Here is a 20,795-nt window from a genome sequence, read left to right as displayed (position 1 = left end):
GTGTCCCTTGATTCAAGGAGCATGGTCATTTCTCACCTCACCAGAGCTCCCAGCTGTGAGAAGGGAGGGTTGTGTTCATTTTCCAGAGAGGACAAGTTTGGTTAGGCCCAGTTGGTGAAGTGTCAGAGCTAAGATCAGAGCCAGATGGGACTCGTGACAGACAAGCCCTTCCCCTTAGAAAGAGCAGCAATCTTCTGGAGCCGCCGCAGGCCTAGACTTCAGCAAAAGGTGGTGAATGAAAACAGGCATTACAGCTTGCCAATCGGATAAATTATGAAATTTATTTATATTTCACCATTTAAAAGCCAGAACATAACAAATTTCACTTTCTGGAAAGTCATCTTATTAGAAATACATGAAGTGCACTTAATACAAGGAAATCGGTTTCTTGGTACCACCAGTGAAATGGACACACTCTCATCCATTCCCTCAAATGAAGGCTTTGTCAAATTTCCCTCCAAACTTAGACCTCTCAGTTCAGGGAGATCAGAGTGAACTTCTTCCAGAAATTACAGTGAAGACATGGACCTTAACATTTGGGCCCTCCCAAGCAATATCACATTAGAAAAAATTACTTTGCCCCCACAGGGCGCTGTCTTTGCTGGTTACTAGGCATCTGCAGCCCCAACTGGCAGAGGGAGAGGCTCCCAACAGCACTACACACAGGCCCAAAGTGCGCTGTCACTTGCAACCTCAGCCACTGACCACAGAAACTTTCCACGCTCAGTGCAGAGAGGTCTGACACGAAAAAGTGAACCTAAAGTCACATGCCTTTTGGTCAATCAGAGGTTCTGCTCCTACATATTAGACCGACAGCTCTTAGCCTTGTATTTATTAACATTCATGAAACATGGTGAACTTCAAGTTTCTTGAGCTATTAACAAAGCAAGCTTCCAGGAGACAGTTTCCAACAACAAATGCTCACAGGAGACATGTTTGCCTTCTGAACAGTGTGTCTTGTCAAAAAAAGATAGGCTGTGATACTAGATTTCCTATAACCTCTGCTTTAGAAGGCAGGTTTTCACATACTGATTTACATGTGGAAACCATTTGTGATAGAAAAGCAATACTCAGTTTAATCTAAGTTACCAAATAAAAGATAAATTAACTATAGTATCCACTGGAGCCCCTAAACCTCTTCCTTATTCATTTGAGGACTCCTTCTCGTGCTTCAAGGACAAGAATGTAAGCAGGCTCCAAACAGAGAGGTAAACATGACTCAGTCCGAAAATACGGCATTAGTTTGAAAACCAGAACCAAAAAGTTATGGCCCATACACTGCTCTTAGCTGATCCTCCTCCCCACTTATGGATAAATGGAGTTTAACTTTCCTAACCTAGAAACACTTATTCTCACTAAAAATATATGGTTACACCTCATCCTAAAAAGGCACCATGCAGGCATTTAAGACTGAACCAGTTAATTCTAAGGGTGTGCAGGAGTGGTAGGAAAATATCACTAATCAAAACTTCCAGCATCAGACCATGCTAAACCCAGAACATTCACCCCAACGGGCCTTTTGAAATGTTTCCCAGGAGGTAAACTCCAGCTTTTGGCAGCTGCTGCTAAGGGCCAACGAACAAGAACTTCCAGAGCACAGAAGGAGCTCTGTCACCAATCGGATACACACACCTCAGGGACAAGGAGAGAAGATGCTGGTCTCATTTGTGCCATTCATGACCCAAAAAAGGTCCTGGCTGGCTCAGAGGACCTGAGAAACGAACACTAGATGGGAGGAACAAGTATGAAACAAGGATAGGTGGAGAAGCTGGGTTCTCTTCCAGAAGAGGAAGCAAAAGCTCCAGGAAGTAGCTGAGGAGCAATCAAAGACCAAACATGTAACAGAATGAACAGTAGGGAAGACCCCAAAGGAAAGGACGGCTCTGACCTGGAGACCTCTTTCTCTGTCAGAAGGGACCCTATCTTAACACCACAGCTCACTTCCAGGTCTGTTGTACATTTAAGGTGTATGAGTCACGTGTTTCACGCCTAACACACAATGGAAGCTCTGGAACAGGAGATGGACAGCAGAGACTGCTCACTGATCGATGATGGAGCGCTGCAACACCTGATTCATCATGTCCTCTTCATCAACATCGTAATCCTATGGGCGAAACACAGACACTCGGCCTCAGCACTGGTTAAAGCCACAAAGACTCACGTTCAGTAGAAGTGGGACAGCCCAGGAATGATGGGCTCTGGAGGCGACTGCCCCAGGACCGATCCCGGCTCCAGGGTGCGACACCAGCCATGTAACTGGGGGCAAACTGCTGGATCTCTCTGTGCCTCTGCTGCCTCATCCTGACAATGAAAATACTGATGGCTCCCTCAGACAGGGACTAGGAGGACCAGAGGGCACTGCATGGAGAGGGGCACAGACCAAGTGCTCAAACGGGAGTACACTGGAGTCAAACTTGCCTTTTTAATTCAATGAGGCCAAATTATCTACTTGGGTAGAACTTGGGAATCATATTCCTCTTCACAGCACTAACAAAAAGGACAGTTATTTTGAAGTCTGAACCTCAGACACTCTCTTAGACTGAGAATAAATATTCTTATGACAACTTAGGAAACAGTCATGCTTTCCTTCCCAGGTCCTGAAATATAGCCATTAAGACTGAATACTACTCTAAAATCCTCACGACATATATCTATAAACAAACAGTTTACTTCGAGCAGTTGGCCAAATTTATCTATTACTATTATGCCAAAACAACAGTGGGTCCCTTCAAAAAGGATACCAACCGGATGAACACCTTTGGCAAATGGATGTGCTTTGTTTGACCTGAAGTCCTTTAAAAAAATATGTGATACTTCCTATGACATTCTGCCTTTCCAGCTTCCTGGGGTTGGGGTAGGTGAAGAGACAGGCAATACTATCCCTGTATCTCTGCATGCTAACGGTCAGCTGGAGCTGATGGCAGCTTAACACGGGTCGGATACTGTCCAATTTGCAAACCTCATGAGGACCACTGCCATTACTTGCCTGGTCCCCATGAGCATCTGAGCTTTGGGATCCTAAGCCAGGTTCTATAACAGGTAAAAACTACACATACCAAAAGAAAGTGGGAAAATATTTGGGAAAAAACTCCGGAAGCAAGCTTTCACTATGTTTCACTGCAGATGACTGGCCAGTTCACCTTCTTAAATACCACACAAAAAAGGCTCTGGCCACTCACCGGGTTCACAAGTATGGACCACACAGCTGCTGTTCCAGGGAGCCCATCACATCAGTGACACAACTCAACAATGGGACCCACAGTTCTCCAGGTAAGAGAAGGGAGTTCCCCCAGGGGAAGGATCAGGGCCCGGGCTCCAGACTCACCACAAAAGTGTCGTAAGAAAACTGGTGCCGGCGCTGGATGTGCTCTATGAAGTTGGCGCTGCGGTAGTTGGGGTCTCCCCAGGGCATTGAGGCACATATCGGGCAAACCTTTCAACAAAGAAGCACAGTCTTAGGCACCTGACATTAGCCCTCTGTGGCCTCTATCTGGCCTCCTTTCCTCCAGGGCAGCTTTCCTGACACACTGGTTTAGGGCCTGGCCACTCCTTCATATGTACATTTGTATCCCAGAAAGCACTGTCAGCCTCTTCAGGTCAAATGAGAGATGAGAGTGCATAAAGGCTTTGGCCACTATACCACCCTTTTCTGAACCTTTACTGTGACCAGGATGTGTGTCAGCTCAGTAGGGGCCTAGACTCTGGCTGTCTGACCCAGCACACAAAATGATCCAAAAGCACAAAGAAAACCAAGGAAATGACAGATGAACCATATCCCGAGGAAGTAAAACACAGCCTTCTGTGCTATTTTTACAAAGTCAATGCTCAGATGAGAGGGCTGAGGCTGGAAAGCCCTCAAGTAAGAAGTCGATTTGGGCCTTGAAGACTGGGAGGTATTTGGAAGGACAAAGAGAACATGAAAGGGTGCTCCAGAAGACAGGAAGTGGCACCGAGGAGAGGCCAGGGGGCGGCAGTATATGCCTACAACGAGGCAATCAGTCTGGCTAGAATGGAAAATTCATAGACAGACAGAGAGGAGCTGGGCCAGGGGGAGCAGTAGGCCTAAGCAGTCGGCTTGGAAACGGAACCCACCATTTACAAGGAAGACAGGGTGACAAAAGGCGTTGGCAAGAGATTAGTCTGAAATGGTAGAAGACTCCTTGGTAGAAGGAGCTGGGCTGGCAGCTGTAGCTGTGGGGCTGGAAGGTGGGTCGGGTTCAGAGACTGAGAGATGGTGGCTTCCAATGGGAAGGGCTGAAACATTAACAGTTTAAGACTCTGTAGATGGAGAGGGGACAGAACAGAGGGTCAACAGCTGAAGGGAGAGAGGCTTCAACAGAGACAAAACAACCACAGGGATTTCAGGAAGCCAAAAGAGGAAAAAAAGAGAAAATTAGGTTGTAGTACCAAAACCACAGAGTACTATAGCACTATCAGATTTATGAGTGCACTTAACCTTTAACCAAATTAACCGAGATCTAAGACTTTATCTTATAAACATAAATAAACACAGGCAAAGATGTGTTAAAAATTTATGGCTACATTTATGAAAAACCCACAGCAAATATTATTCTCAATGGGGAAAAACTGAGAGCTTTCCCACTAAGGTCAGAACACGGCAGGGATGTCCACTATCACCACTGCTATTCAACATAGTACTAGAAGTCCTAGCCTCAGCAATCAGACAACAAAAGAAAGAAAAGGCATCTGAATCGGCAAAGAAGAAGTCAAACTCTCACTCTTTGCAGATAATACAATACTTTATGTTGAAAACCCAAAAGACTCCACCCCAAAACTGCTAGAACTCATACAGGAATTCAGTAAAGTGGCAGGATATGAAACCAATCCACAGAAATCAGTGGCATTTCTATACATGAACAAGACAGAAGAAAGAGAAATTAAGGAGTTGATCCCATTTACAATTGCACCCAAAATCATAAGATACCTAGGAATAAATTTAACCAAAGAGGCAAAGAATCTGTACTCAGAAAACTATAGAATACTCATGAAAGAAATTGAGGAAGACACAAAGAAATGGAAAAACGTTCCATGCTCACGGACTGGAAGAATATTGTGAAAATGTCTATGCTACCTAGCGCAATCTACACATTTAATGCAATCCCTATCAAAATACCATCCACTTTTTTCAAAGAAATGGAACAAATAATCCTAAAATTTGTATGGAACCAGAAAAGACCCCGCATAGCCAGAGGAATGTTGAAAAAGAAAAGCAAAGCTGGTGGCATCACAATTCTGGACTTGAAGCTCTATTACAAAGCTGTAATCATCAAGACAGTATGGTACTGGCACAAAAACAGACACATAGATCAATGGAACAGAATAGAGAGCCCAGAAATGGACCTTCGACTCTAATGGTCAACTACTCTTCGACAAAGCAGGAAAGAATGTCCAATGGAAAAAAGACAGTCTCTTCAACAAATGGTGTTGGGAAAATTGGACAGCCACATGCAGAATGAAACTATACCATTTTCTTACACCACACACAAAAATAGACTCAAAATGGATGAAAGACCTAAATGTGAAACAGGAATCCATCAAAATCCTTGAGGAGAACACAGGCAGCAACCTCTTCCACCTCAGCCGCAGCGACTTCTTCCTAGGAACATCACCAAAGGCAAGGGAAGCAAGGGCAAAAATGAACTACTGGGACTTCATCAAGATAAAAAGCTTTTGCACAGCAAAGGAAACAGTCAACAAAACCAAAAAACAACTGACAGAATGGGAGAAGATATTTGCAAATGACATATCAGATAAAGGGCTAGTATCCAAAATCTATAAAGAACTTATCAAACTCAACACCCAAAGAACAAATGATCCAATCAAGAAATGGGCAGAAGACATGAACAGACATTTCTGCAAAGAAGACATCCAAACGTCCAACAGACACACGAAAAAGTGTTCAACATCACTCGGCATCAGGGAAATCCAAATTAAAACCTCAACAAGATGCCACCTCACACCAGTCAGAATGGCTAAAATTAATAAGTCAGTAAACAACAGATGTTGGCGGGGATGCAGAGAAAGGGGAACCCTCCCCCACACTGTTGGTGGGAATGCAAGCTGGTGTAGCCACTTTGGAAAACAGTATGGAGCTTCCTCAAAAAGTTGAAAATAGAACTGCCCTACGACCCAGCAATTGCACTACTGGGTATTTACCCCAAAGATAAAAATGTAGTAATCTGGGGCGCCTGGGTGGCTCAGTTGGTTAAGCGACTGCCTTCAGCTCAGGTCATGATCCCAGGGTTCTGGGATCGAGTTCCGCATCGGGCTCCCTGCTCTGCGGGGAGCCTGCTTCTCCCTCTCCCACTCCCCCTGCTTGTGTTCCCTCTCTCACTGTGTCTCTCTCTGTCAAATAAATAAATAAAATCTTTTTTTTTTAAAGATTTTTTATTTATTTATTTGAGAGAGAGAGAATGAGAGAGAGCACATGAGAGGGGGGAGGGTCAGAGGGAGAAGTAGACTCCCCACTGAGCAGGGAGCCCGATGCGGGACTCGATCCAGGGACTCCAGGATCATGACCTGAGCCGAAGGCAGTCGCTTAACCAACTGAGCCACCCAGGCGCCCTAAATAAATAAAATCTTAAAAAAAAAAAAAAAAAAAAAGTAGTAATCTGAAGGGGCACCTGCACCCCAATGTTTATAGCAGCAATGTCCACAATAGCCAAACTATGGAAAGCACCAAGATGTCCATCAACGGATGTACGGATACAGAAGACGTGGTATATATCTACAATGGAATATTATGTAGCCATCAAAACAATGAAATCTTGCCATTTGCGATGACATGGATGGAACGAGAGAGTATTATGCTAAGCGAAATAAGTCAATCAGAGAAAGACAAGTATCGTATGATTTCACTGATACGAGGAATTTGAGAAACAAGACAGAGGATCACAGGGGAAGGGAGGAAAAATGAAACAAGATGAAACCAGAGAGGGAGACAAACTCTTAACCTCAGGAAACAAACTGAGGGTTGCTGGAGTGGTGGGGGGTGGGAGGGATGCTGAGGCTGGGTGATGGACACTGGGGAGGGTATGTGCTATGGTGAGCGCTGTGAATTGTGTAAGACTGATGAATCACAGACCTGTACCTCTGAAACAAATAACACATTATATGTTTGGGGAAAAAAAAAAAAAAAAAAAAAGAAGATAGTAGGAAGGGAAAAATGAAGGGGGGGAAATCGGAGGGGGAGATGAACCATGAGAGACTATGGACTCTGAGAAACAAACTGAAGGTTTTAGAGTGGAGGGGAGTGGGGGAATGGGTTAGCCCGGTGATGGGTATTAAGGAGGGCATGTATTGCATGGAGCACTAGGTGTTATATGCAAACAATGAATCCTGGAACACTACCAAAAAAAAAAAAAAAAAAAATTATGGCTGCATTTTAAAACTTAGCATGCAACATAATTTCCAACCTACAGAAAAGTAGACAATGCTTTGGTGACCCATCCCTTATCCCCAACACCTAAATTTTAGTTTGGCACACTCATTTTGGCAAAAAAATGAGGCATTTTAAAGTAAGACACAATATCTCACCCGTAACTATTTCAGTACAGTCCTCAAAATAGGTACTTCCCTTTACATATCCAATACTACTGTCCCACCTATCAATCAACAATAATTCTTTAGTAGCATTTAATATCCAGTCCTTACTCTAATTTCCTGATATGGTCTGAGACCAACCTTGATGTTCATCAATATGGGACCAATTAAAATTTGCCACAGACAACTAATGGGAAACTGTGACGCTCATTAAAAAAGCAGATATACATATCGGATATGGGGCAGATGCCAAAAACACTGATTCAGTGTGTAGAATGTGCTGTCATTTGCATAAAAAGGGGGACATACAAGAATCTCCTAAGGACATCTGAAAACTACACACGTCTTTGGATTACATAACTGTGTTCTTGTCCACACACAGCTGAGCTCTACTGACATGCCAGTGAGCACAACAGAGAACCGCTCCCGATGTTCTGAAGCAAGAACTGGTTTAGAAGCCGGGACACTGGGTCCAGTACTGGCTCCGCCGCGAACCAACTCTAAAACAGTCAGTACGCTGAGCTTGGATGGCACACAAACTCCTTCACTTACTCCCTCCTAAAACCTGCAGGGCAGGACAGCGGTAGGAAATGAATTCCAGTCTCTACATTTTACTTAACATCCATTATTCTTCTCATAATTACCAAAATAGTTAAGCTTATCTGGCAAACTTTAAAACGGAAAATGCAGGGCGCCTGGGTGGCTCAGTCGCTAAGCCTCTGCCTTCAGCTCGGGTCATGATCCCGGGGTCCTGGGATCAAGCCCCGCATCGGGCTCCCTGCTCGGTGGGAAGTCTGCTTCTCCCTTACCCACTCCCTCTGCTTGTGTTCCCTCTCTGTCAAATAAATAAAATCTTTAAAAACAAAAACAAAAACAAAAACAAAAAACGGAAAATGCATAGTGGGGGCAGGTGGGTGGTGGTCGTGCGTCTCTGCACACTTGCCTTTCCAATGAATGATCAGTTATTAAGAATCACACCGAAAACATCTTGAAGAAAGAGCTGAAACCTTGGCTTTGGGTGTTTTTTACAAAACATAACTCTTATTTGCCAACTGTGGCCAAAGAATGCATACTGTGAAGCTACTCCGGAATCACAGAAAAATAGCAGATTCAATGCCCATTGCAGGTTGGCATCTGCCTACAGAAAATTTCAGGAGTCATCTATGTAATGAAGATATAAATGTTAGAATGACAAATATTAATATCAAATGGTGAGGCTGTTTATTTTTGAGAATAATCAACTCTGTGAGTGATCTCATGAGGCTGGCAAGCCACCATGGTGTGGTTTACTTTTACATCGGGTTTACTTCTATTAAACAAAAATGGCAAATGGCAACATAATGCATTTATCATATCCAAACATAGAATAAAATGCAAAAATATAAAGAAATACTGGGAAACTAATGGTATAGAAGGGAACCGGAAAACTAGGGGAAGGGGTCAGAGACACACTTTTTACAATGTGAACTGACTAAATACGAAGAAAATGTATTTAAAAATTGCAAAGACGGGCGCTTGGGTGGCTCAGTCGTTAAAGCGTCTGCCTTCGGCTCAGGTCATGATCCCAGGGTCCTGAGATCGAGCCCCGCATCAGGCTCCCTGCTCAGCAGAAAGCCTGCTTCTCCTTCTCCCTCTGCTGCTCCCCCTGCTTGTACATGCACTCTGTCAAATAAATAAAATCTTTTTAAAAAATTGCAAAGAGGTGACAGGAAGCAAGGACTCGAGAAGTCAGCTGAGACCATGGAGAATATGACATCAGCAGGGGTGGAAGCTGAATCTGGAGAGGATAAAGAAAAGGGTTCAAAGAGGGCGCCTGGGTGGCTCAGTCAGTAAGCGTCTGCCTTCGGCTCAGGTCATGATCCCAGAGTTCTGGGATCGAGCCCCGCATCGGGCTCCCTGCTCTGCTGGAAGCCTGCTTCTCCCTCTCCCACTCCCCCTGCTTGTGTTCCCTCTCTCGCTCGCTCTCTCTGTCAAATAAATAAAATCTTTAAAAAAAAAAAAAAAAGAAGGGTTCAAAGAGACAGCATCAGCTAGAAAATGACAAGCTTGAAGGAAAAGATCAACCAAACACTATCTAGAGAGAGCACAGATCAAATATTCCTCCTACCACTGGAGCCAGGGAAGATGGGCATGCCTGAAGGAAAACAAGTGAGGCGTGGGTAGAGAAACAAATTTGAGGTAAGAAAAGACAAGACACAGGACAGGGTAAGCCACAGGAGCAGAGATAAGTCTTACTTTGGGCTGGGCCCTATGCTCAGTCCTCTGCATGGGTCTGAGGACACAGGCAGAGTCAGACTTGGAAAGGAGCCTTTTCCTCAACACAAAATGGAATGATAAGGACAAGAAACAAGGGCTGCAAATTCAAGTGCTCACAGGGACCAGATTAGTAAGGCACATGAGCAAAGGAGGACGGGTGTTAAGCCCATCCCATCTAGAGGGGCAGCAACTACTCTAGGCCAGTTGGCTCTTTTTTTAAATTTTTATTTATTTATTTGTAAGACTTTTATCTATTCATTAACACAGAGAAAGAGAGAGCACAAGTAGGCAGAGCAGCAGGCAGAGGGAGAGGGAGAAGCAGGCTCTCCGCTGAGCAGGAGGCCCGATGCCGGGCTCGATCTCAGGGTCCTGGGATCATGACGTGAGCTGAAGGTAGACGCTTAACCAACTGAGCCACCCAGGTGCCCCATTAATTTTTTATTTTTTATTTTTTTTTAAAGATTTTATTTGACAGAGAGGCACAGCGAGAGAGGGAACACAAGCAGGGGGAGTGGGAGAGGGAGAAGCAGGCTTCCCACCAAGCAGGGAGCCAGATGTGGGACTCGATCCCAGGACCCTGGGACCATGACCTGAGCCGAAGGCAAACGCTTAACGACTGAGCCACCCAGGCTCCCAATAGGCTAGATGGCTCTTGCCAGAACTTCCAGTTTCTCAAATGTAGAATATCAAGACTGAGAAGTCTTCTGGTTTTTAACGCTTAAAAGGGAAGTTAAAATGTGTATAGGCCAGGGGTGCCTGGGTGGCTCAGTCGTTGGGCGTCTGCCTTCGGCTCGGGTCATGATCCCGGGGTCCTGGGATCGAGTCCCACATCACGCTCCTTGCTCAGCGGGGAGCCTGTTTCTCCCTCTGCCACTCCCTGCCGCTCTGCCTACTTGTGATTCCTCTCTCTCTCTCTGTGGCAAATGAATAAATAAAATCTTAAAAAAAGTGTGTATAGGCCAGACATATCCCACAGACTGCCAGTCTGCAACCTCAGAAGTAAATCAGAGAGTTCCTGAGACAGAAGGAGGAAGAGAGAAGAAAGGAATTCATACCTGATATTCTGAACTCAGTTAAAAGCAGGATTCAGTGTTACCTGGAAAGGATGAGGACGGTTCATGCCAGGAACTTAATGTATAGAGTCCCCAGAACAGCCACCAGAGAGTGCCTAGCAGCAATAGGACCTGGCTGAAAATGACTTACAATGAGCCAAGCTAGCCAAGTTCCCTAGTGAGGGGAGTTGGGAAAAGCAGACAAGAGGGAATTTATCTGTCAAATCTGTCACAGCACAACAGTTAAGAGCTCGGGGAGCCCAGGGTAAAAAGTGGCTGTATTGACAGGAATGTCCGTGGACTTGCTAAGGAATTCAATAAAGTCAAGAGAAGATCTAAGGTATTCTCAAACAGGCCAGCTGTATCTCAAAATTTGCAAAAAAAAAAAAAAAAAATGCCACTAGGCCTAATCCTATTCACAAAAGCTCATTCAAATACTAAAGTCCATGCACCACCTTTTAAGGCAAGGGAGCTGAAGCGTGCCCAGAAAACTAGGTATACAGTTCAAGAGAGCAGTCTGAGATGGGAAAACTGAAAAACTATGGAGGAGGTTCTATCAAGACCTAGCCTGTCAATGACATTAAGAGGGAAGGGGACACCTGGCTGGCTCAGTCAGTGGAGTGCGTGTTTTTTTTGTTTGTTTGTTTTTAAGATTTTATTTATTTGACAGAGAGAAACACAGCGAGAGAGGGAACACAAGCAGGGGGAGTAGGAGAGGGAGAAGCAGGCTTCCCGCGGAGCAGGGAGCCGGATGCGGGGCTTGATCCCAGGACCCTGGGATCATGACCTGAGCCGAAGACAGACGCTTTAACGACTGAGCCACCCAGGCACCCTGTGGAGTGCATGACTCTTGATCTCGGGGTTGTGAGTTCAAGCCCCACATTGGGCATACAGCTTATTTGGGGAGGGGGGGCAGGAAAAAGGAAAGGGTGATACTGCTGACACGGACCATATCCAAACATTAAACAAAACTACGTGCCACTCTGTGATACTTAAATGTCAAGACTGATAAGCACTTTCCTAATAATTTCATATACATTCTCTTTCTCCACAACTATAAACTACTCTCAAAAGGAAAATGGTAGCTCTACAGTGGACAAACCTCGTGGACATCAAGGGATCCAAGTTAACATTACCAACAACAGCGCCAACAGACATCACATGACCCCAGATGTGGCACCGAGAGGACACATTGCTTATGGAATGATGAAGAATCAGACAAATGCAAACTGAAGGACATCTTACAAAACAACTGGCCTGTCCTCTTTAAAAATGTCAAGGTAGGGGCGCCTGGGTGCCTCAGTCGTTGGGCGTCTGCCTTGGGCTCAGGTCATGATCCCAGGGTCCTGGGATCAAGCCCCGCATCGGGCTCCCTGATCGGCGGGAAGCCTGCTTCTCCCTCTCCCACTCCCCCTGCTTGTGTTCCCTCTCTCGCTGTGCCTCTGTCAAATAAATAAATAAAATCTTTACAAAAAAATAAAAAAAATAAAAATAAAAATGTCAAGGTAATGTAAAGCAAAGCAAAGCCGCGCACTACAGCCATGACAACTACATGTAACACAAAGATCCAGGATTTGGGGGCAGAAGGATATTGCTATGAAGGATATTACAATTATTAAAATTCCAAGGTATTCCACTTTTTTTTTTTTTTTTTAAGTAATCTCTATGGCCAACTTGGGGCTTGAACTCACAACCCTGAGATCAGGAGTCACATGCTCTACCAACTGAGCCAGGCAGGCGCCCCTACAGTTGTTAAAATTTAAACATGAATTCTCTATTAGATATTAAATTGTGTCAATGTTACATTTCCTGAGTGTGACAAACACAAAAAATGTGATTTTGTAAGAAAATATTCTTCTAAGGAGATACATGCTGAAGTGAGTAGAAGCAAAAAGTCCTATCATCTGTAACTTATTACTAATTAGCAAAAAAAAGTGTACATATAGAGTACTGTTAACCAAATATAGTAAAATGTTATAAGACTGTGAATCTAGGTAAAGGGTACACAAGGAGCTCACTGTACTAATCCTGTTAATTTTTCTGTAAGTTTGACTTCTTTTCATAAAAAGGAAAACAAAACCTAGTTCCTCTTACCACAGATTTGGTATCCGTGCTATGGGATAACTTGCAGTGTTCCACTAGTCCTTCTTGATCAAAGTTCTTCTCGGGACAGTAAGGGCAAGGAAAGGTGTAACGGTTTGGGACATTCCTGGAAGATGAAAGGCAGGAAAAAAAGAAGAAACCTCTCCGTGAGTACTTTTCCACACTTCAACCACTGTATCCTCCAAAAAAGGAGCAAAGTTCAATGTGTTATGACAGGGATTCTGACAATCACTTCAGAATGAGGTCAACTGTTGAAAATAACTTAACAGCAGAGCTATTACTTGAAGTGAGCAACAGAGTCCTCCACACTCTACCCCAAATACAAAACCTGTCATCAGGTGTAGCCAGATTAACAATTATACCTCCACTTTCCCAAACTCCTACAACTAAACCCTTGAACATGCAAAGTGTCCACTGTCTTCATAGCAAAAGATAACCTCTGCCTGAGGGAGTGTTTTGAGTCATTTACCTTGGCTGAAGGGAGGCATCCTTGGTGGTGGCCTTCACACCTTCCATGATGTAATTCTGGTACTTGGAACAGGTAGCCACGTGTGCCCGGATCTTGGATAGGAAGAACTTGGACAGGAAGAATCAGAGCCCATAAGTTAGTCAGGGCCGACATAGTCCCAAAGCAAGGTCAAGATGAAAACCAGATCTGTATCACCCTGGCAAACAATCTCACCAGACTCCTGGCTATGCTGATGGGGCTGAAGGCATGTTTGTTGCAGGGTTTTTGTTAATACCAAGGCTGATATCTGACCTGACCAACCCAGGACCTCTGCTTCCACTCCAAGTAACTCTTCTAGAGGTTTGCTTTTATTCAAGTTATGCTCTCTGCTCACATACTTCAAACCAGGAAAGGTTTAAAAGTTTTCTACATGGCATTTAAACGAGTCTCACAGCAAGCCAAGAACCACATTTCATTATGTGCAGCAGTAAAAAGTAATCATTTAAGTAAAAGAGAGAAAGACCAGTAATTCTAGTTAAAGTACAGGATGCCAGATTGTGATAAATGATCTTTAAAAAACCAGAAATCTGAGTTCTATTTCTCCTATAAAATCTAGTCTTTGCAAGATGGAAAGAGAAAGAAAACCTAGAGGAGAGTGCTTCATCGCAGGTGTTCTAAAAGGAAAGAAAAAGTTTAAAGAACGAAGAGGAGAGGTAAAAGGAAGACAAACATTTTTGGAGGTATAGGACACCCGGAAATATAATACAATACAATCACTAATCTTTAAAAATGAAGAAAAATCAGAAGTATACAGGAAAAAAAAACCCATAAACCTATCATGCATGCATAAAGATAAAGTAACGGGTAATTTCATTTCGATATCCTGAGTTTCGAAATTAAAGGAAACCACAATAAAAAAAAGAAAGCTTCATTATTTGAGCTCCAGCTTACCATAATGCTCCTTTCTGTCTTACCTCCAGCTAAAGAACTTGACTTCAAGCCGCCAACCAAAGAGCTCCCAATTAAAAGGGATGGGAAACAGCCCTATTCAGAATGATAACCACTTTGTACCCCTAGTGCTAAATCACTCTGAAAGGAAGGACATAAGGTATATCCATTCTATGGCCATTGATACTAATGTGTTAAAGTAATGAAACTGACATGTTAGGCTGTGTAGTAAGTCATTAAGTGAAGAAATTTTTTCAAAATGAGAAAAAGCTCTAGAATTATAGTATGCTCCTATTTTATAGAATTCCTACATTTGTGTTTATAAAAACCTTACATCTGTGTTTTTCAAGGGGCAGAAAATGTTTTGCAGCCTTCTAAATTATATCACTTTTAAAAAGGTAATCTCTGGAGTGGGGAACAAGCCTACATTATTTTGTATGTTTGTACAGTCCAAAATTAACAAAGTCATGATTTCAAAACCTGTAAGGTTGTGTCTATCTCTTGGAAAATAAGACAACGGTATTTCTCCTTTATAATTATAATACATGGTGAAATAAATACACTTGATTCTAACATGATTATACAAAAGAGCATGGATGCATTTCAAATGTTAGGTATTGCTCTTATCACATAATTTCATAATGACCTTTATGTCATGATTCCTCCCGATCAAGTACTAAAAAGCTCAAATACTTTTTATATCCATTATGATATGGATTATATAACATTTCCCCTCAAACTCATGGCAGCAGGTAACTTTTTTGAGATGCTGATCTCATTTTATATTTAAAAAATTAAGAAATAGCATCCTATCATTATATTCTAGTGGAAATTATGCATAGTGCTTTGGAAAAGTGGCTCTTTTATAGGGAAAAAACCGGGGTAACTGACTTCTATGGTTTTCAAAGCTACAATATATAACACACTAAACCAACTCTTAAAAAAAAAAAATACAGTCACTAAAATGAAACGGCACAGCCATTGCCACAGATAACTAGCATGCACACGTGCTGTTAGTCACCTAGTCATGCTCTAACTTGAGAAACAACGTGGCAACAGCTCTGCGTTTTACCCCCTCTCATCAGAGAAAGACATTGACTCTTCCATTTTACTTCCACATACATTTTTACGGCAGCCATGGCAAGAAGTCTCTGTGCTCTCAATCTGCCGCTCGAGCTCCGCGGCTCGGACGCCAGGTGCCAGAGCGCTGCGACACACCCCACAGACAGGCTTCTTCGGCTTCAGACATTCCTGCAGGCATGCAGAGCAAAAGCTAGAACAAGACATACAGAGAACCTGCGTCATGCATCGTGGAGACAAGACAACAAAAATGGATAAACTTTTAAAAAGACATCAATGAATAATGGATTATAAACATATTGCTCCCTATTCGTGATTCAAATACTGAGTCCTCCCAGGCCAGGGAGTGTCCTGCCAAGAACACGCAGGTCCACCAACAGAAACAAACACAAACTGTCATGACACATGGTGAAAGGTGTTGTGGCATAATCTGCAAACCTTAGCACCTGCCACTGAGGAATCTTGGTGGGGTTTCCTGAACCTCAGTTTCTCCTCTGTGAAATGGAGATGGTAGTAGCCACCTCTGAGATTACTGGGATGAAATACGTGTAGCAGACCCTCAGCAGACCACAAACAGGAGGTGCTATCCTTAGAGGTGAATATAAAGCTCTATGAGAAGACAAAGATAAGACCACCCAGCTGTGACCTAGTCTGGTAAGACTTCAAAGGCAGCATTCACGAAAGAGCCTTAAAAGAAAGAGCTCAGCTGGCAGAGGAATGTAAGAATATTCCAGGCACTTAGACTTAAAAATTCATGAGGCACCTAAGGAAATAAAAGTCTAACACCTTTCCTCATGAATGGTAGGAACCCAGATGTTTAAAGATATCAACAAGGCCAAGTCCGAGTTTTAGAAAAATAGCTGAGGTTATCATGAACAGTTGCTGGTTTTCAATTTTTTTTTTTTAATGTGAGGGAAGACAGGAGCCTTGAAGTAGAAACCAAACAGATGGCTAAGGCAAGGAATTCTGAGGGCCTGAGGCCACAGAGAATTAACTCAGGAAATGATTCAGAGTGGAGTCAGTAGTACTTGGGAACTTACTGAATTTGGAAAAGGAAAGTCAAAGAAGGCCAAGTTTTTATCCTGAAACCTATGTAGGGAGTGATGCTGAGATACAGTACATAGTGAGAAAGAACAATAAGGCATGAAAACAGCCTGGCTATATACCCAACCTGACAGGTTTTTTTTTTTTTTTTTTAAGATTTTATTTATTTGCAAGAGATACAATGAGAGACAGAGAGCATGAGAGAGAGGAGGGTCAGAGGGAGAAGCAGACTCCCCACTGAGCAGGGAGTCCGATGCGGGACTCGATCCCGGGACTCCAGGATCATGACCTGAGCCGAAGGCAGTCGCTTAACCAACTGAGCCACCCAGGCGCCCCCCAACCTGACAGGTTTAAGGCAAGATAACAAAACCTGCAAGGAAGAACTCAGGATATATAATCAAAGCTAACCTGTGCATGTGACAAATTTTTACCATCTCTAAGGATTTTCTTCCTCTTTGTCATAAAGCTAGATGTTAACTGCCACACAAAATAGACCAGGCTGAGAGAAAGTGAGGGGGCCTAGTGATTCACCAGAGAGCATAGTGGAAAGCAAACAAAATCCCTATCTTCATGATGCTTATATTCCAAAGTGAAGAAAAACATAAATGTTAATTTCTGATAGTGATTAGGTACAGGAAGGAAATAAAACAGGCAGAGATCAGCTCAGGTGGATCATCCTGAGCTTCTTTAAGGAGGCAATATTTGAGCTAAGACCTAAAACTGTAAGGAGACAGCCACACAGACCTGGACACAAAGAGATGATATACTAAGTGCAAAGCGATTTCCCAAAAGCAGAAAGGGAGGCCTTTGGGACCATGATGGGTAGACCACTGGGAGAGGGTAAGTGATTAGGTTGGAGAGGTAGAGGGCCTGTGGGCATCATTTGTTTTAACTCTTCTCAAAGGCGGATCACAAGAGGAACCAAAGAGAGCAGAAGGTCCCAGAGAAACCAAGCACCGCTGGTAGATAAAAGCAGCTTCAAGCCTTCAAGCACACACCAGGATACAGCTCATTGACCAAATGTTCACGAGTCACCTTGTGCCCGAGTCATGCCCAACATGCAAGCCTACTTTTAAACAGTCCCTGTTATCTTGGGCTTGCTTTCAGTTTCCCTTTCCTATTTCACAGGCCTTGATCTAGTTCAGCCTTCTAAGTGCTCCATCCTTTTTGTTACACTGCTATGTAAAAAGTCCCTTCTCTTGGGCTCCCAGCCACCTGCCTTTCTCTAGCTGTATTCCGCTAAATTGGAGGGACACAGTTATTCAGGGCTTAAAATAAAATTTTATAAAAACTCAATGCCCCATGGGTGCCTGGGTGGCTCAGATGGTTAAGTGTCTGCCTTCGGCTCAGGTCATGATCCCAGGGTCCTGGGATCGAGTCCCGCATCGGGCTCCCTGCTCGGCAGGGAGCCTGCCTCTCTCTCTCTGTCTCTTATGAATAAATAAATAAAATCTTTAAAAAAAAAAAAAAAAAAAAAAAAAAAAAACCTCAATGCCCCACCCAGCCAAAGCTACAATGATGCTGGTTTCCAAGCATAAAAGCAAAAATCTGCCACTAACTAGGTTGAGCAAAAAAGCACTTGGCTGCAGCTAAGGGGGACTTGTGCTGCCCTCACAGAGGTGCATCCATCTGTCTTCAATCAGCATTGAACTGATGAACACGTGGAACTAGTATGGTGAGTACAGAAAAGAGCCAAGGTTTGAAACCCAGTACTTGACCTCTGACCTACGAAAGGTTCACCTGGCTCAAGGAAACCTCAACTTTTGCTGCTCTTCAGTTGGTAAATTGTGACTGGATCAAGCCTCTTTATAAATATTAACTGTGAGTGAAATCCAATGAATTAACCCAAAATCAGGTAAAGTAGTAAGGAGGGCTGATCCAAGGAAAAGACAACTCAATGAGAACACTATCCAGCCTCCACCACCAATATCTTAGGTCATCCATCCATTACCTGATCGTTCCCAAACACACCAGTTTGATCGCTATAATACCCTCCCACTGCACACTGAATTTTCACAATAGTTTGAACACTTGTTAGCCTAATTTATCATCAATTCATTGGATTGTAAACTTTGAGGGCAGAATCACCTTGTTTCTTACTGTGCCCCAAGAATCTGGCACATGCGTGGCTACAAATATTTTAGTGGGTTGAATATAAGACTGGAAGATGGATGCTCAGACACTGTGCTGGGCACTGGGGATACAGAGAGGGGCAACACAGATATGGTCACTGCCCTCATGATCCCTAAGTTTGGCGCTCTGAAAGGAAGAAGGAAGCGCCAGGAGTGAAGCAGGGAAGTAATTTAAGTAGGGATGGTGATAAGGGCAGTAAATTAATTTGGGGTAGCTATCAGGGGAGGTGCAGATGGGGCAGGAAACATTCCAGGCTAACTGAACTGCAAGTGGGAACAGCCCAAAGCTAGAAAGAACTTAAGAGTGCCTGAAGAAGCAAAGAGCAGTCAGTGTGGCTGGGGAGCCCTTGCCAGGTGCCAAACTATTCTCTGGGCTGGCAAGGAGACACCTGCAGTTCATCTGGGAAGAGTGAGACAATGGTGAGTCTGCCCTATGTGAGCCTCAGTCTCTTCCCCTGCAGTACTGCTATAGGAGTAAGAATACCTGTGAGGCCCAGCACGTGCCTGTCGTGTCTACTCTCCATAAAGGTGTCCTAAAACCAATGTCAAGATGATGCCCAAGAGAAGCACTGAGGGAGACCACTGAGGAAAAGCTAACCCCCAGCAGCAAGAAGTAGCCACATTTTCTACAGTTCTTTCAAATTAGCTGTTTGTGTGTCTAATGAAGCAAGGGTTAGATTCAAATCCCGCCAACCTCAACTTACATTGCACCTACCCCAGCCCAGGGTCTGTACTGGTCGTTTTCACACCCATCTCCTTTAGTCGTCATAACCAGCGTATTAGCAACATGCAGGCCCTGGAGGCTTAATTTCAAAGAAAATGCAGCAAACCACGTACACAAGTAGGAATGCTAACAAGCGCTATCTGCAACTCCCAACCCCTTTCACAGTTAATGGCAGACTGGTGAGATCTTATTATCAAGACTTCCCTTTTGTTCTTTTAGTTAGTTCAGCGTTTTTCCAACTTCAGTGCACATTCGAATTACTTGGTAGAGCTGGGTACATGACGCCATACGTACCATACTTCAGGAGCAATGCAGACTCTTCAAGGAACACCGTGGCTATCCAGGGTCCAAAGGCCGATTTTATTTTTTTAAGTGAACTCTACGCCCAACGTGGGGCTCAAACTGACGACCCCAGGATCAAGAGTCACATGCTCTACCGACCGAACCAGCCAGGCGCCCCACCAAGGGCCGACTTGAGACCCTTCCTAATCCGCAGCAGGGTGCGACTCCACTCTCCCGGGTGAGGAGCCTGACAGGCCGCCTGGAATACAGTAGGCGCTCAACAGACGGCGGGATACTTGGAAGTGAGCAGGGCGGAGAAGAGCGCCCCGCCGACTTCCACCGGCCTTCAGGAGCCCCGGAGGGCCCCGGGAAGAGGGCCCTTTAGCCCGGTCCTCGCGCTTCCGCCCCAGACTCTCCCCGCCCGGGCCGCACCCCTCCCAATCAGGTTTCCCCCCCGACCAGACCCCGGCTCGCCACTTACACGTGACCGCAGGGCACTTGAACCGGCTTCTCGTACACCTCTAAACACACGGGACACGTGAAGCGGCCCAGCGGGTCGGCCTCCGCGGCGGGCCCAGCCAGCTGCGAACCACCCTCACGGTCCTGCTGTTGCGCCGCCATCTTGCTGCCGCGCAGAGCAGCGCAACGGCGGCCGAGAAGGAGGAGCCCGGGGGGGCGGGGCCGAGGTAGCGGGCGAGCGCGCGCGCTCGGGGCGGGGCTTGAGGCCAGCCGGGGCGGGGCAAGCACGCGACCCTGGGCCGTGAGGGGCACTCAGGGCGTGGCTTGTGGAAAGGGCACGTGGACGGTGCGGGGCTTGTGGGTGGGCCACGCCTCCTGTCCCCCTCTCTTCTTCCCCCCCCCGCCCCCAACGGATGGGAGGGAGGGTGAGGCCGAGGGAAATCTGGAAAACGTGGAAGTCAGATCCAGACATACAGAACTGGAACAGGCTTTGTGTTTCAGCCACTGTTTCCTCAATTTAAATCATTACTATTACGTAATATTTCATCCCAAATAGAGTTGCCTTTTGTTTAAACTTACGCAAACAAGTTTCATTAAAAAAAATTTCGTTTTAGGCAAACAAATTTTAAAGGGAGATCTATCGGGCGCCTGGGTGGCTCAGTTGGTTAAGCAACCGCCTTCGGCTCAGGTCATGATCCTGGAGT

The 20,795-nt window shown here is 44.6% G+C and overlaps 1 protein-coding gene across 1 annotated transcript; it reads right to left on the bottom strand.

The window, feature by feature from the left end:
• Positions 1 to 262: 262 nt before the first annotated feature.
• On the bottom strand, positions 263 to 20,286 carry RNF114 (ring finger protein 114). The gene is made up of 6 exons (XM_045885949.3): positions 20,114 to 20,286; positions 15,493 to 15,643; positions 13,444 to 13,550; positions 12,966 to 13,080; positions 3,326 to 3,433; positions 263 to 2,104 (listed from the first exon to the last, which is right to left on the bottom strand). The coding sequence occupies exons 1-6, from the start codon at positions 20,251 to 20,253 to the stop codon at positions 2,039 to 2,041; spliced, it is 687 nt and encodes a 228-aa protein (XP_045741905.1). The 5' UTR covers positions 20,254 to 20,286; the 3' UTR covers positions 263 to 2,038.
• Between the last annotated feature and the right edge of the window lie 509 nt (positions 20,287 to 20,795).

This window comes from Mirounga angustirostris, unplaced genomic scaffold, assembly GCF_029215605.1.
Source record: "Mirounga angustirostris isolate CCGP_5_RB_7025 unplaced genomic scaffold, mMirAng1.0.hap1 SCAF_10, whole genome shotgun sequence".
NCBI classification, from domain to species: domain Eukaryota; kingdom Metazoa; phylum Chordata; class Mammalia; order Carnivora; family Phocidae; genus Mirounga; species Mirounga angustirostris.
The sequence above is the reverse complement of the archived record's forward strand: the minus strand, read 5'-3'. Positions and strand labels throughout refer to the sequence as shown.